General features: G+C 50.1%; 1 protein-coding gene across 2 annotated transcripts in view; it reads right to left on the bottom strand.

Moving 5' to 3' along the window:
- GALNT14 (polypeptide N-acetylgalactosaminyltransferase 14) overlaps positions 1 to 16,373 on the bottom strand; it is a 95,447-nt gene that overhangs the window by 13,136 nt on the left and 65,938 nt on the right. For both annotated transcript variants that reach the window (XM_039569089.1, XM_039569090.1), the window contains 7 exons: positions 15,807 to 15,928; positions 11,348 to 11,435; positions 10,607 to 10,691; positions 9,066 to 9,169; positions 4,553 to 4,679; positions 2,446 to 2,538; positions 1,047 to 1,130 (listed from right to left, as the gene is read on the bottom strand). In XM_039569089.1, the coding sequence (XP_039425023.1) occupies positions 1,047 to 1,130; positions 2,446 to 2,538; positions 4,553 to 4,679; positions 9,066 to 9,169; positions 10,607 to 10,691; positions 11,348 to 11,435; positions 15,807 to 15,928 (703 nt within the window). The remainder of the gene's footprint in view (positions 1 to 1,046; positions 1,131 to 2,445; positions 2,539 to 4,552; positions 4,680 to 9,065; positions 9,170 to 10,606; positions 10,692 to 11,347; positions 11,436 to 15,806; positions 15,929 to 16,373) is intronic.

The following is a 16,373-nucleotide window of genomic DNA, read 5'->3' as shown; positions in this document are numbered from 1 at the left end:
TCTACTACAATACTGAAGCACTGAGAGCAGCACACAGACTGGGACGCTGCAGAAGCAGCACTCAGAGATGGATGGCTGACCTTTATAAGAGGAAAAAATAAATAACTGCACAAGGCAAACAGAGGAGCCAGGAGTAGGCTGTGAGCAGGCTGAAGGTCAGCCTTCAGCTTACAGGAGAAGGGAACTTTATAACAAACTGTCACAGAGCCCTGGTACCGCCTGTGAATGCTGCTGTGCAATGCCACCCATGGCAAAAAAGCAAGAACATGGCTATAAATCATCGTTTTCACACAGTGATTCTGCACTCAGCTATTGCACCAGCAGGTCCATGGAGGCATCTCTAGAACTTTAGCATCCTTTCTGAGGATGGCTCCTGATAGGCACCAGGGGAATGAATGCAATGGTTTCTGGAGTAAATTGGTAACTAAAAGATATCTGTGCAAAAGCAACAATGTTTAGCAAAGCATTGGGCTAGAAGCAAGGCAGAGCCATCTGAATACAAATCATAAAATCCTAGAGTGAATGGTTTCACAACAGAGAAGCCCTGAGTGCCACAGAACAGTGTGAAAGGACTGGAAATTAGGTGCTTGTTTAGGAAGCAAGAGTCATTAAGTACCAAAACACCCCAGCAGAGGCTATGGTGGATTTTCTGCCCTGGGATACTTCTGTGAGGAAATCTCTCTTATTTCCCTATACAGCCTGTTCCACAGCATAGGCAGAAGGATACCTAATGAATCCCCGAGAGCAAATGGGAGTAACTGGTGCTTTGTCCCTCACCAGCCCTGCAGCAAAGAGCTTAGAGGAAGCAGGTATCACAGAATATCCGGAGTTGGAATGGACTCCCAAGGATCTCCAAAGCCCTGCAGTATGTCACACTGTGAGCAAGCTGTGTTTAAAGCCAGCACAAAATTCACTCTGCCCTTCTGTGAGGCCTGAGGGAGGGGGTGCCTATGTCTCTGGGGCAGAGGAAAGCTCTGTGGGGCAGGAGGGAGGGATGGAGCATCCCACTGGCCTGCTGGAGGCAGGTGGAGATCGCACATCCATACCGAAGTTCGGGATAAACGTTTTCCAGGTACCACTTGAAGCTGTGGCATTTCAACTTCTTCCGCAGTTCCACTCTGCTCTGGACACTGTGGGAAGAAAGTATCACAGAGATACAATGGAAATGATGAAGGTGAGACCCAACACACCAAAAAGGGAGGCTGAGAGAAACTCAACAGAAATGCATAGCCAGCAAACATAAGAGCATCAGCAGCTCTGGTTTCTCTCTGCGTGAGCTTGAGTGATTGTTTGGATCTCTGTCTCTTTGGAGGTCTCACTTGGTAACATAGCATGATGACATATTGTCATTTTAACAAGGAGTCTGGAGCTGAAAAGGTTCATGGAAGAGCAGTCATTTAAAAATGATTAGCAAAAAATGTATGCTAGTATATGCAATGACCCTTACCTGAATATATTAACGTACCAGGAAATTAATATATGCTACTTGCTATTCTAAGTTACTCTTGGTTTACAGGATTATAGGAGGCCTTGATTTGCAAGAGCACCTAAACATGCTTGTAAGCCAGCAGAATTTAATCACACAGTGAAATACTTTTCTCTTTCATGAATCAGGACAAAATTTCTACTGAGGGATTATGTACAGTGACATTTTAGAAACTCCAGCTCCTCCCTGGGCCAACCTCTACCCTTGAAGCTGTTATGAGCTGGCTTTTATGGAGTAGTCAGAAGCCTCCAGTACCTCCTTTTCACATAGGTCAACTTCTCCATACCCTCCTACACTAAGCAGGACAGAGCTGTTCATTCTGTGCTGATGGATGGGAGGAGGATATATTCATTCACTAAAAACAGGGGAGTCACCAGGACTTCAACTTATTTATCCTGGAGATTGAAGAGTGGTCACAAGGAATTTGGGTCTGGATTCGGAACCCCCTGGAGTCTGAAGGAAAGAGGCAAAGAGGAGCATGTGAAAATGAGAAATACAACACAGATATTTACAGTTTTCCTGACAGGGAGGCATTTCTGGCTATTCACAGAAGGAACGGCAAACTCGCTGCACACAAAGCACTCGCTGCTTTCCAATAAAGCATCAGCAGGTCAAAAATCTGATGATTTTCCTGTCTGCCAGCTGCCACCAACACTTCTGGACTCTCTCTGCCAAACTCCGCCCTGGGATAAGTAGTTGTATGTAGTGCCAAGGGCAGGACACGGGCAGAGGGGGTTTTCCCCCACCTGGATTTGGTTTATTCACTGCAATAAACCAGCACAGCATTTAAACTGGCTGTTTATCCACCTCACTGCTGTAGCACGTGCCTGCCATTAGCATTTAATTGTTACTACAGAAACAATGCAGGCGGGTTTCCACAGCAGGGGATGTCACCGTGAGCACCCAGTGCAGCAGGCAGGGCACAGGCAGGGCACAGGCAGCAGAGGAAGAACCCTTACTTTCCAAAAGGCCTGCCCTGGGCTGCGGGCCGGGCAGCGTAGTAGTACTGCTTGAACTCGTCCATCCACACCTCCGCCGTGCGCTTGGTGTTCCTGAGGGAGGCAACGGAACGCGCGTGAAACCCAGGGGGCCTGCGAGGTGACACCTCCCAAAACGCACCAACTGGTCCATCCTGCCCTCCTCCCCCCCCTCGGCTCGCTCTTCACCCAAGCCCCCTTTGAGCCAGCCCATCCCTCACTACTAGAGAAGGTAGTGCTTTGTTGCCAGTACCCAGGGACCAAACACATCCGGCCAAATAAAGTTCAGGTGAAGAACTCACCCTTTCAAACTCAGCTGGATGCTTTGCATCCACCAGACTCAGAACTGCATGTTCTCTTAAGCATCATCTCCAAGGCAGGAGTGCCTGGGGTTTTATTTAGTGGCTGGGATGGAGCTCTGGAAAGTGTGCCAAAGATTTGTAAATATTTCCTTTGTTTCAATCCAGAAGCTGCTTCTCCTCTCAATCTATACACTGTGACATTAAGGCTGGCAGATACCCTAAGCTTAATAACACCCCAGCTCCTGATGCCTACAGGTACATTTCTCCAGACTGCTTTTCAGTTCCTTGCTGATTAATGGGCTTCTTCCTCTCTCTCTAGGGCAGTAGTCTAAGTGCTCTTGCTCAAGAGATGACTAAATCAGTGTCTACATCTGTACCTAACCTTCCCCAAAGTGTAGGGCTCCTTTGTTTGGCTTCCTGATCTCATTTGAGTTTACAAGAAACACGGGGAAAAACGCCAAGGCTTGACACAGACGTCCCCTAAGTCCCCAGAGGCCGGTTCCTGACAAGGAATCAGAAGAGCTGTACCCATTCGAGCTCCCCTTGCTCCTCCTGCAGGTGATGCAATGCAGGCACCACCTTTTCACTCAGGTTCGCAGTGACTGACAGTGGAGATCTTGCCACATCCCAGACCCCTCTGAAGTAGTCTGGCTTCACTACTGAAAGCAAGAGCCCTCCTAGTGATTCTCAAATTTGTGCTCTGCTCCTTGATGCCAGCAATGCCCTGTGCCCATCACTGCCATCCCCTTCCTGCTCCACACACTGTGTGGCTGGAAATCACACATTAGGTGTTAGTGAGAGGTGTAATTTGCACTCCCCCTGTTCCTTGTCTCAAGGCTGAGGAAGCTGCAGAGACCTGGGCCAGCAGTAACTCTGGATCTTCACAAATGCTGCAGGCTCTAACAGTGGGAAGCCCACACTAAAAGGCAAGCCTGGTGTGCAAGCACTCACAGCTGCAGGCTAGCTCAGAAACAACCCTGCATTTACTCTAAGTGCCCCCAGTGCTTTTCTCTGTCATTCATTTAAGCAACAACGTTCAGCCTCAAACTCTAAAAATGGAGGATATCCTTCCTGACCTCACTGGCTGCTCTCATCATCTTTCCCATGCCTATTCCCACTTCTGGATTTCCTCCTTCTTTGCCTGATGGTTCCTGGATCTTAACCCATTTCAGGCAGCCCTTCAGAACCTGATTCAGTCTATGTTCCTGCGCGTGAGGAGAGGTCCCCCTCAGCTGGCATGCCCTGGCAGTTCCTTTGGTGTCCATGCCAGTCAGGTGCAGCCCACTGCTGCCTCTGCTCAGGAAAGAGCACCAGCCTGGAGACAGAGCCACCCACTCCAGCAAGCTGTGTGGCTCCACTCCCAGAGAAGCACTGGGAACCAAATTTTCTGGTTCAGCTGAGCCACACTGAGCCCTCAGCCAAGGTCACTGGCTACTGACAGACGTTGCTGGCAGCCTGATTTCAGGTCATTATAAATGTGTTCTGACGACCTGAAGGTCTAAACCATTTTATGTCCCGGTAGCCAGCGCTCAGGGATGTGCTGGGGCCCTCCCTCCGTTTCTGTGCTGATGAAAGTTACCATATAAATGTCCTATTTCTGTCACATTCTCGATGCTGGAGAAATCCTATGGGACAGTTGTATTGACTTACGTTTTCTTCAGCTCAAGAAATTCCTGCCCAAGGATATTTCAAAGTTGTCCAAACAAACTTTCCTGCTTGTCTTCTCTGCTCCCCCACTCCCTACAAGGCCGTTTCACGAAAAAACAAAGCAAGTACAAACCACTTACTTAATGTATGTATTGGCATTTCCCTCTGGAAAGACGTACGGATGTTTCTTCCGGAAGACATGCCCAACACGGCTGCAGGGGATGATTTCCAGGCTCCCTCCACACATCCACACCCGGAAAGAGATTTCTGTAAAAGAAGCAGCTTCAGCACTTTGTCTTTCTGTCCTAGACAAGTCTGAATCCTGGTGTTAGCTCTTACTTCATCCTCTGCAACATTAAACTAGGGTAAATCAATTACCAGACGGGCTTTCCTAGGCACAACAGCCTTAAAAGCGCATTTCAAAGCTTCTTTGCAAGCTGTTTGAAGTCAGTGCACTTGAAACCTGCCTCTAGCACAGCAGGTGCTACCACAATGGTGAGCGTGAGACGGTACGCAGGTCCCTTTTCATACATCGCAGAATCATCTTGCCAGTTCTGTGCCTCCCTTATTACTTCTGCACTGCCTGTTTCAGAGTCACTTCCCTCCAAAGGGCTGTCAAGTTCACCAGGAGAGGCTATGAATTCTCTTCATTAATGACTACAGCTGTCATTATCAATCCACCATTGATTCTGCAAAGTGAACAGAGAGCTGTGCATCCATCACCTGCCCCAAAATGGACAGGAGCTTACCCTGCCCAGGTACTCTGGGCCTTGAGTGCCAGTGCTGCAGTTAAGTAAGGCACACACCTTCACACAAGGAAAGGTCAGCGGTGGGAGGGATTATCCCAAAAATCTGGATAAGCTCTCAGTATGGGAAATGTCTCCCAGTCACTCCAAGCCGCTCTATGGCTGGCCCACAGGGCCCTTCTCTAGGAAAATGAGCTTGTGGGCACAATTGACACCAGAAGTTATAAAGCTCTTGGCAGGGAGCTGGATGAGGTAGGATGGGTAAGCAGAATGGCTGATCTAATGGGTCCATCTGGTCCTGATGCTTATGAAGCTATGAATCTGTAGCTCTATTGTCAGACAGTCATGCTCAGACAGAACCAGCGTGGAAAAGAAATGAAATTAAAATGAAAAGGCTTCTGCAGTTCTTCAAATCCTGTTTTATCATCCATGGATAGTGCAGAGCTATATAAAGCATGTATCTACTTCAAAACTAATAATTCCTTTTCACATGCACACCCCCATTTAAGTACAGAGTTAAGACAGAAGAACACCTCTTGTCTTTGCCTGCTTGTGCTCCCAGCAGTCCCCTCACATATGCCAGCACTTGTCCCCAGGTCGGATGCTGGCAAGACAAGCACCTGTGGCAGGAAGGCCAATTGGGCAGTGTGGACAGGACTCCTCCTCCTCCAAGGGCAGGCACTGCTGGCTTACAAAGCTTCCATCCCTCCAAGAACAGCTCACAGCTTCACAGAGCAAAGGCAAAATGGAGCCCGGACTTCCAAAGCCCTCTCAGCACACACAGCTCAGCCCTGAGTTGCTGCAGAGGTGGGAGCCAGGTTCATGTTGCTCCCATCCCGTTCCCAGCACACCCGCCTGCTCCTGAGCTGATGGAAATGGGAGGCTGGCACAGCTGCAAAGCCCTCTTGCCTTGATGCCTGAGTCCAAAATTCAAGGCTTTGATCCCATCCCCAACAGCTGGCCCTGGCAGCAGGGACAAGCAATGGCAGGAGTGGGAAAGCTCAGCAGGGAGCAGTATTCCTTTCCAGAAATTCCCTCCCTTTCCCTTCACTGCCGTGTTTACATGCAAGAGCTGCCAACAGCAGCTGGAGCCTCACCACTTTCCCCAGTGCTGGGTATTAAGAGGCCAATAAAACGTGCCCTTGTGCCATGTCCTGGTGCTATATTGGGAGCAACCCTAATCACAGGTGCAGGGAAATGAGATTATGGCAGGATGTGGCCACTCTGAGCTGCTGCTCTCGCTGCCCCTCACACAGGGCCGTTGCTGTCACTTGTCTGCGTGTCACAGCACTGGCCACTGCTGTGTCAGTCACAAGGGCACCTGATACAAGGGGACAACCAGCTGAGCAGCTGTGAAGCACAGCGTGGCTGCTGCAATGTGCCTTCCCCTCCTCTGGTCCTTCTGCTCGGCCTGGGAGAAGAGCAGCTCCCTGATGTGCTAAAAGGGAAAGACTCACACCAGTCAGTCCTTGCCTGATCTTTTCAAAGCCCAGTGAAGAGGTGATCTCTGTGTATTGTGAACTGGAATAAGGACACAGTGCACAAGAGATGCTGAGGAGTCTGAGCTCTCTGCTTCAGACTAGTTGCACCCTGCAGAGCCTGCTCCAGGCACAGCAGAAACAATGAAAGCACGAGTTCCCACAGGTAGGGATGATCCACGGAGCCATCCATGGCGAGTAACAAACAAGGTCTCCAGACAGGCAGCCATGAGCAAAGTGCCCTAATGGAAGGTAAACTGAGGCACCAACTGAAGCATGGTACAGGGTAAGCTCAGAGGAGTCAGGGGAGCAGGAATCAACAGTGTCCTTCACTTGACCCTCAAGAGATGTCACCAGCTCAAGTGGCCCCTCCAAGTGACCCCCAGGAGGGGTGTGAGCACTACATGTTGGGGTGCACTAGACTTGGCCTTCACTCAGCAAAATACCTCCAGCACTTCTTGCTGGCCTGCAAGTCCATTCTGCCATTACTCATCTACAGGGAATTCAGTAAATTTAAGAAGCAAAACACTTATGGTGTCCTCCTTCAAAGCCAAACACACTCATTTTTGTTCTGCCTGAATCCTCCAGCCCCCTCCAGCTGCCCTGTCAGTAACATTAAAGGCAGCAGCCCTACTCCTGGGGACCAGAGTCCTGCAGCCCCTCAGGACTAAGCTACCAGGAAGAGCATGGTTCACTGCAAGCACCCAAAATGAGCAGGTCAGCTCCTGCTGTCCGTTCCCTGCCCAGAGCTGACCAGGGCCAGCAGGGTGCAAAGGAGAGATGGGACATGCTGCCCTTGACTGCTGCACCTGCAGGAGATGGAGCTGTGAGCTGGGCACACTTCTGCTCCCAGGGCGATGGGCAAGACAGGCTCTGCCCTGTTGCTATGCAGGCCTGCACATTTTTGCTGCAATGTTAACCCTGATTTTGCTTTCCTTTGTCACATGAGGCCCTGGTACACCTTGCAGCACATTCAGTTCCCAGCCAGTGCACGTTTGGTCAGGCCCAGCCTCCTGGGGCACAGCACCCCTAAGGGAAACCTCTCCTCTGTAGGATGGGCCATAACCAGGCGTAAGGAGCACAGTGCCTGCCGTGTCATGGGACAAGCCTGGCAGGGGACAAGCTGCCAGGATGGAGCTTCCCCCAAGAGCAGGCTGTGCTGTCACTGTTCATGTCCCAGGAGCAGCTCAGAGACGAATGATGAGCACAGACAGGCAGCAGGTCAGGCACAGCATGGCAGTTCCTCTCCCCCTTTTCTCCTGTCTAGTTCCCTTCTTGAGTGCTTTCTTTGGGCTTTTGATACAGCAGGGGAGGTGGCAGGGCTGTCACTCCCCTCCCAGGTTTCCTCACAGCCACCTCACTCAGATACTTCAGGTCAGTCCAGAGGCAAGATACCCGCCCACAGAGAGCAAGCATGAAAGAGTGAGATTCCTACTGCATGATATAAATAAATAAAATGTATCTAGAGGGACAAGGCACGTGAAGGAAACAACAGGACCAGGCAGCGGATGGATTCCTGCAAGGCAGCAGCATCTGCTCCCTTGGATGACTGACAGCATCATGTTTTAGGACACAAGAGCCTTCCTTCCTGGCTAGCCGCACTCCCCAGAGGTGCAAGCTATTAAAGCCAGGTTCTGATCCATCTGCCTGGCATCAAGTGCTTCCCCCTTTTCTCGTGGGTACAGTCAATTGTCCTGATCCACAGCATCTCTATGGCTTCAAAGGGAGAACAGCCCAGCCCGATCCAGCTCTGCTTGACAAGTGGACAAGGCTGTTACCTCTTTCATGTGCCCTCTCAAGTGTGCTTGCAGAAGATTTCTTAATGCCCATCTTGTCCCATGATAAGGGCCAGAGGTGACTGAATTTAGGTCAGCTCAACCCTTTTTTTTGGTGCAGGAGAAGCGATGGTATCACAGAGAGCCTGGCAGCAGTCAGCCACCCAGGGACACAGGAATGGATAAGCAGCCGTGTTACTTTGCTACCTGTTTGCTGTATGCAGATGGAGCTACAGGTACTCTGCAAACTCAAGGAGGCACTGATACCTCAGTTCATAGCTTGGAAATGCTGTCATTAATGGAATAAGACATATTCTTTGCTTTATTAAGGAGAAAATAAGATCAGGAAGGAATAGGAGGGTGCATGGAGTGTTCTCTCATCTGTTGGTAACACCAAAGCTGAAAACTCTGTGGTTTAGGGTACTTACCTACAGAAAATCAAAGCAGGCAGTCCCAAGTACCAACAACTGCTCACTTCCCATCATTCATGGTTGCTGGATCCCTCACTCTCCTAAGACCACAACCTATGACTGTAAATGAAGGAAACCACCCACAGCATTCAAAGCAAAGTCCAAAATGACCTTGTATCCATCTGGCATGACTCTGAAAAGGAAGCCAATACAGCATGGCACAGGAAGATGAAGAACAACTCACCGAAGTTCTCCCCACCCCAGATGTCCATGGCACTGTCATACTTCCCCAGGTGGTTGAACCAGGCCTTGTCGATCACAAACAGCCCCCCAGCAATGATGGGTGTCCTGCAGAAGGGACAAGGAGAAGAGGACACCCTCTCAAGCACTGCTGTAGCACCTGGATGCACAGAAGCAGCCCTTCCCTTTGCCTCCTCTTCCATCACCAGGACATTACCTACGTATCACCTTCTCACTGAGAAAAGGACAAAACACCTCAAAATGCATCTGAGCCTTTCTTTCGGCTGCCTTGGTGTTTTGCTGTCAATCATAAATTGCCTGGCACTTAATGACTGGCTAATGCACCTGTCAGCACAACTCCTACAAGCCCAAAGTTCACAGCCCTGATTGTAGGCTTCAGAATCAAAAATGCACTTAGCACTGAGGGGTTATTCACTCAGATGGGCTTTTTGCCTGGAGCCAGCCTATTAAGAGCACCATTCCACTGGGGAGAGGAAGGCAGAGCCAATTCAGAAGAGCTTTTTAAAAGCCATCACTAGCTGTGTGATCTTTATTTCAAACTAGGGTTATTTTTCTTTCTTTGGATTAGCTAAGAAAACTGCACAGAGAAAGCCCATGGAGGAGGGGAGGGCAGACCCAGAAGATAGCTTGAGGAGACTTGCTGTTTGCTGGCACAAGTGCCATCTCCATTCAGTTGGAGACACTGTGGATGCCTCAGCATAGGCTTGGGAGGAGCTGGGGTGACTGCTGTGCCCAGGCTAATCTCCACTGTGCCCTACATTGCAGAGTGATCACGAATGCAAGGCCAGCCTTTGGGAAGCCAGTGAGAGCTCCTGTTAACAGCAGCATCCTAAGGAGAAGCAGTGCTTTTCTCCCCTGGGAGCCTTCTGAGGCCCTGAGCTTCCCCCAACACTTGGTGCCCACACCTCACACCTGGCTGGGGCTGTAGACACCAGCACCAGGCTTGCTGCCAGCAGCAGTTCCCAGCAGAATGAAGGACCCCCTCCATCCCACAGCATGAGGACAGATGGCATCTCCTCTCCTGTTCAGCTTTGCTCCCTCTCCTGCACACCCCAATTTCTGAGGAGTCCTCAGTGAGGTCCAGAAGAGCAGTGCGGATCTGGGAAGGCTGGACTAGACACCAAGTTTATCATGAGGGCTGAGGACACTGCCTTATTTTTAAAGTGGTAGCTGAGCTGAGGGAAGCAGCAGTCTACAACACTGGGCTTTTTCCCTAACCATAATCCTTAGCACTCCCAAAACCCCAGTAACCATAAATACACCCCTTCTATCTTTGTGGCAATCTCAGGCTTCAGTATTGGAAGGCGAAGCTGCACTGCAAAACCCAGGCTAGCCAGGAGCTCGCCAGAGGCACCTGAAGTTCAGAGCAGCCCTGGAAGAAATAGCACACTGCTACAGTGCATGGGGACACACATGAGGTCACATGAGAGGCCTGTCCTGCCCCACGGGGACACACATGAGGTCACATGAGAGGCCTGTCCTGCCCCACGTTAGCCAGGTGCCTTCTTCCCCCTCCTGACTTACTTAATGGGCTCGGTGGGATCAAGTCGTTTGGCTTTCTGCTCCGGGGAAAGCTGCTCCCATTTGAAATGCAGACTCCAGTCAAAACCTAAAACCAGAGTAGAGAAGTGCCATGGGGAAATTAGAAATTGATATGGATTAGGAGGCAATGCAGGCTGCAGAAGCTGTGTTTGATGGAGCATTTTCCCCACTTTCAAATGACTTAAGCCACAGAGACGCAGCTCTTGGGAGAAAAGTCCAATGCCTAACATATTTTACAACTACATATGAACAAGAAACAACACATTGCATTACAATTGCAAAGTCAAGTGCTCCAAAGGCAGGAAAAGTCAGAATTAAAGCTGCAGCTGAAACCTCACTTAGTCCCCCTGTGCACACAGAAAGAAGCACGCTCTGATGGATACTGCGTGCAACAAATAGCACAGGCGTACTAATAAGCAGTACACTCGCATCCTCCAGTTGCTGCCTAGACATCCCCCATCTCCTCCTGTCACTTCCAGTGCTGCCCAGGGTGGCTTTGATGTGACCCTTCTTTCCTGCTTGACCACCTTATCCACTGCATTCCTCAGTGCAAGAGCATTCCTCGTGCCACACCCACCTGTGTGTGGAGCCACCAGCGGGAGCACCAAGCAGTGCTACTGGGCATTTTTGTGGGGCAGCAGGAAAGAGGTGTGGTGCAAAGGCCAGTGCACATTCCCACCATGGAATGGATGCCCACAGGACATGCACAAAGCTTGGACTCACCTCCTCTGAGGTCTGAGGAAGCTGCCACGTAGGCAAAAGTGTCCAGGTTGATGATGTCAATAACGGGGCTGACCACTCGGGTGGGATCCTGCAAAGCAGAAGCAAACAGACCCATGACTTCAGAGGGCACCACTCAAACTGGGCAAGGGACTCCAAACTCCTGGAGACACCAAGGGGCTGGAAACATTGGCATCATTCAGGTCTGCCAGGGACAAGTGCCTATTACTGCCTCCTCCTCCTCAGGCTGTGCCTGTACTTGGCACCCAGCTGGGCTGGATGCAAAGTTCCTTCTGCCTTTTGCAAATTCACCAAAATATTCCCCTTTCACCTCCCTTAAGTACTTTTAACTGGATTTCAGAAGTCAAGTGACAAACAGACAATTGAAATGACAGAGGAAAAACACAGCCAAATAGCTTAAATATGGGTATTTTTTTTTAACGCACCAACTATGGCAATACAGTTAGTTTTGCCAAAGGTATGAAAGGGTTAAAAAAAAAAGACCTGATTTACTCAAAATAGTTGGTGGTGATTTAATTAACATCTTGTTATGGGCAAAGAGATTATACAAACAGTTATGAACAAAAATATCTACAGGAGGAAGAGACTCTGACAGCTTTGACTGGTCTCTTATCTCCCTTTTTCTTTTCAAAAATCCCAAACTCCAATTATAGCTCAAACTTCAAGGTTTTACCCTCGCCAGATCAAATTGTTTTTTCACAGCTATACAAAGGAAAGCATCTGAGCACACATGGGCTTGCTCTCTCACTGGGGAAAGACTTTGTTTTAGAAATTAGTCCTGACAAAGAAGTATTCAAATGCAGCTGTAGGAAGAAGCAACCAGAGGCCATGAGCTGGGAGCTGGACGAGAGCTGATTTTCCAATTGAGCATGACAAATACTTGGTATTTCCATAACAGGGTCAAGCCAGGGATCTCACCATCACTTTCTGTGAGTCAAACATCTCACTGAAAGGGCAAGGTCTGCTGTACCTCTGTACTGCATGGGGAAACACAAGTCATATCCGAGCACGATGAGCCTTTCCATCGTGGCTGCTGCACAGTGCCACGCAAGCTGCCACAGCCAAGCATCCTTTAATTGCCTGAGGCTAGGGGAAAGGTTTTAAGCAAAGCATCTGCTTTGTGTGCTGAGCACTGCAGGGAAAGGATTGCATCCACTCATTTAAAACCTGCCCCTCAAACATCTTACCTGCAAGCACTTCTAGCTAGCTGACACTCACCCCCAATTTCAATTCCACTGCTACTCCTTGCACAGCACAACTTCTTGAAAGAAAAATCCCCTTCACATCTGGGGCTGAGTGCATTACTGCAAAATACTAACCTTGAGCAGTGCTATCTTCTTCCTGCCTCACTTTCCCTGCCACATCCTGGGAACATTTATATTTACTCAGCTTTCATGGAGGTCTCTCTGACCCTCAAAAGAAAAGCAAGGCATGCTCAAGAGCACAGCGCTGTTGCTATGATTTATTTTGGGCTGAGCACCAAATCTTATTATAGGCAGCTTCATCTTTCTGGTTTTTTTGATACCCACCCATGCCAGGGCATGTTAATATTAACAACACCCAAACCTCCAATCCTCTTTCACAAACCTCAGAATTCATTTCTGCAATACACTTCTCAAACACACCAATATATGCACCTAAACCAACAGGAAAAAACTCTAAAGAATGGGCCTGAAGATTACAGATATATTTCAGACTTGGAGAAGGACCTTGGCTGCAGCGTGGCTCCTAGCCTCTACATCCTGACTTTGTAATGGTCATCAAAAAGGGCCACAGTTGCTCCTCTGGCCCCACAGCAGGATTAGGCAAAGACTAGGCAGGCTGCCCCTCATGTGTCTCCTTTTTCCCAGGAAAGCATCAGACTGGGGGGTATTTGAGCTGGGAGCAGGGGGTCACCATTCACTGGTTCATCCCAGTGCCCATTTGCAAATCTAGTTTTGGGGCGAGCTTGTTGAGTTATACTGTAAAAATACCTCGGGATGGATAATTACATTTTTAGCAAAGTTACTCAGAGCTGCCCTGAAATGCACCATTAATGGCTTTAGAGATATTTGTTCCATAAGTAAAAACAAGAGCCCAGGCCCACACACTCCCAACCACGCTTTTGCAAACACGCTGGTGCAAGACACTGACCATCACTGCTGCTCCCTGAGACAAACACCCTCTCAGGCACAGGGCTGAGATCCCCCAGACCTTCTATCTTTCCCCCACACTCCATCACTTGCTCTTCCTGCTTGCTTCCAAATCCATATGCTGGTTACGTGCTGCCCACGCCCACCAGTGAGCATCAGCCATGGGGGGAAAACCATCAGCTGCTGGGAGAGCTCGAGGTGGAGCTTAAGGGGCACCTCCACAGAGGTGCACGGTGGCACACATGGGCTCTGGCACTTCCCACCATGGAAAGTGGCAGGAATAGCTGCTCTGGCTGAGAAAGTAAGAGAAGCAATGCGCAGGGTGGCTGGGCTGAAGTGCAAAAGTGATGGGTGTGCTTTGAGGCACTCACTGCTCATTTGCTTGGAACGTAAACCACATTAGCTCAAAACAGACTGTTCCTGGGTGCAACAGAGTGAGAAAATGCCCTTCCTAGGCAGCTGATCCTCATGGAGCAGTTGGACAGGGAGCCCATCTCTTGAGCACAGCCTGAAGGTGGCAGCAGTAACATTTCATACACTTCACTGAGCAGTACTTCAGCGCTGCTGACAAAGATGGGTATGGTGGGCCGGGGAAGGAGGAGGCTGAGGACTCTGCCCTTATCCCGCAGCTTCTGTGAGCAGCTAAAAAGCAGGCAAGCGGGACCCCTCTGGCTTTGCAGGGCCCTCAACACTCTTTGTAGTACATCTCCCCTGCTGCCTGAGGCTGCAAGATACTGGGCAAGGTCAGGGCAGCATGAGTAGCACTGCAAGCTTACAGACTGCCTTACTTCCAGCTGGGGAAAGATTGAATCCAGGAGAGTTCACAGAGGTGATGTGTGCGTTTGATGCTGCATTCAGACCACAAGGCACTGAAACTCCTACGGCGATGCTGCACATGGCATTCACGCTCACCCACCCCATGGGTGCCGGACATGGGGCACAGTCCCGGAGCTGCGTGGGACAGCAGATCTGCCAGCCCCCTTCCTGCCGCCTTCACTGTCCTTCTCCTGACAAAACACATCAAAAGCTCTGCCTGGGAAAGATGCAATTGCTCTGGATACTCCTCACTGAAGAACAGCAGGGCTTTGGCAAAAAGCAAGGACGCTTGCCTTAAAAACACCCAGAGGAACAAGTGATGCTGTAAAGCTCACTAGTGAATCCCACCCTGGCCAGGCCAGCCATGAGGCTCCAGTAGGACATCCCAGCTTGTGTTCTCACAGCTCTACTGGAGGCACGATCGATGACGTGAAAAGACCATTTTCATTACATTACCATCTATCAGCAGCTCTGTGGCCCAGCCTGCAAACCGAGGTTGGGACCTCTCCAGCGCTGGCTATGCTGCGAGTGCCAGCAGCACCGACTGCCCTCGCCCACATGAAGGGACCTGACCTGGTGCTGTGCCCCCCTTCCCCCTGTCCCATTGCTGACACAGAGAATGGATGCACAGCCCAGCCATCACAGCTGTCACATCTGCAGACATGAAAAGCAGGATGCCCTAGATGAGGGCATCGTGAACACCAGCCAGGCAGTTTCTCCATGACCCACCACCTCAGCCTCCCCTTGCTCCTCAGCTGCCCTTACGTCAATGTAGCTCAGTAGCTATAAAATCGCTGAGTAATTAACACTAGCAATCAGGAGCCAGAGGTTTAGCAAGGGTGAACAAACAAGGCATGGCAAAGGGAAAGGATGGTGCACCTCCACCAGAGCTGCAGGCTTCAATCCCTGCACTCTGCTGCCAGCAGGTCACGGGCACAGAGCTCCCCTGACTCAAGTGACAAGGTGCAGCAGCCTCTGTGTGCACGTCTGGCTAGAGACGCGCCGCCGGAGAAAGGCGAATGTCATTGTCTGCTCCGAAATCAGCAGAATTTAAATCCTATTAAATCAATTTATTAGCACTTAATTTGCATGAAATTAAATTCGGCCCCTATTCAAGGAGCCGTCACTCCCTTAAATCATCATCACTGAGCATTTTACATGAGCCTAATTAAAATCTCTGCTGGAGCACTGCCCACATATTCCCCTATCACCACTCAACCTGTGCCTGCCAGTTAAGAGTCCCGCTGCCCTGGGAGACACCTTGTCCCACCCACCCACATGCTTCCCCAGTCACACAGACATCCCACCTGCCTCCTGAGTGGAGGAAGGCCAGAAAACACCACTTTGTACCCCAAAGAGCCCCTCTGTACCCCTTACTTGGATGCCTGGATGCAGCTGGTTATGGCTGGATGGTCATGCCCACTAAGAGGAAGAGGAGGGGGCCATCGGCCATGCATTCCCTGAGGGTGACCCTGTCTCTCAGGAGCACTCACCTCTTTGATCCTCTGCAGCAGAGGGAGCAGCCAGTCCTTATTCACCTCACAGTGACTATCCAGGAAGGTCAGGACAGCTGCTTTTGCCGTGTCTGCTCCTCGGATTCGGGACCGGATCAGACCTGTCCAGGGACACACCACGTCAGCTGCTGCCCAGATGGCTGCGTAACACCCCCAGCCTCCTCCAGCAGGGTCTCCTGCACTCGTGCTTCTCCCAGGTTTTGACCTGCCTAAATCCCATCCAGATAAAACATGGCCCAGGTTCATTGGATCCTTCCCAGTGCTGCAAGGTATGCAAACCATTTCCTAAGATCCCCAACACAAATAAATGGCTCCACCAAGGTTACTGACTTATGGCATTTATAACAATATGTAGTTTGCACAATTAGTTCTGCTGTCACCTTCTGGGACAAAACATGATTCAAAGTGCTTTCATAACCCTCTGCAGGCAACAAATCTAACACAGATGTGAGGCAGTGGGGAATGGGCCAGGGAAGTTGAGGATGGGATCACCTTGTGACAAAATTAAGCTTTTCCTAGACCGCTGCCTCTTCCCTGCTGTGATCC

Source organism: Corvus cornix, chromosome 3, assembly GCF_000738735.6.
Source record: "Corvus cornix cornix isolate S_Up_H32 chromosome 3, ASM73873v5, whole genome shotgun sequence".
NCBI lineage: Eukaryota > Metazoa > Chordata > Aves > Passeriformes > Corvidae > Corvus > Corvus cornix.
Note: the sequence above shows the minus strand (reverse complement) of the source record. Positions and strands in the feature narration are given on the sequence as shown.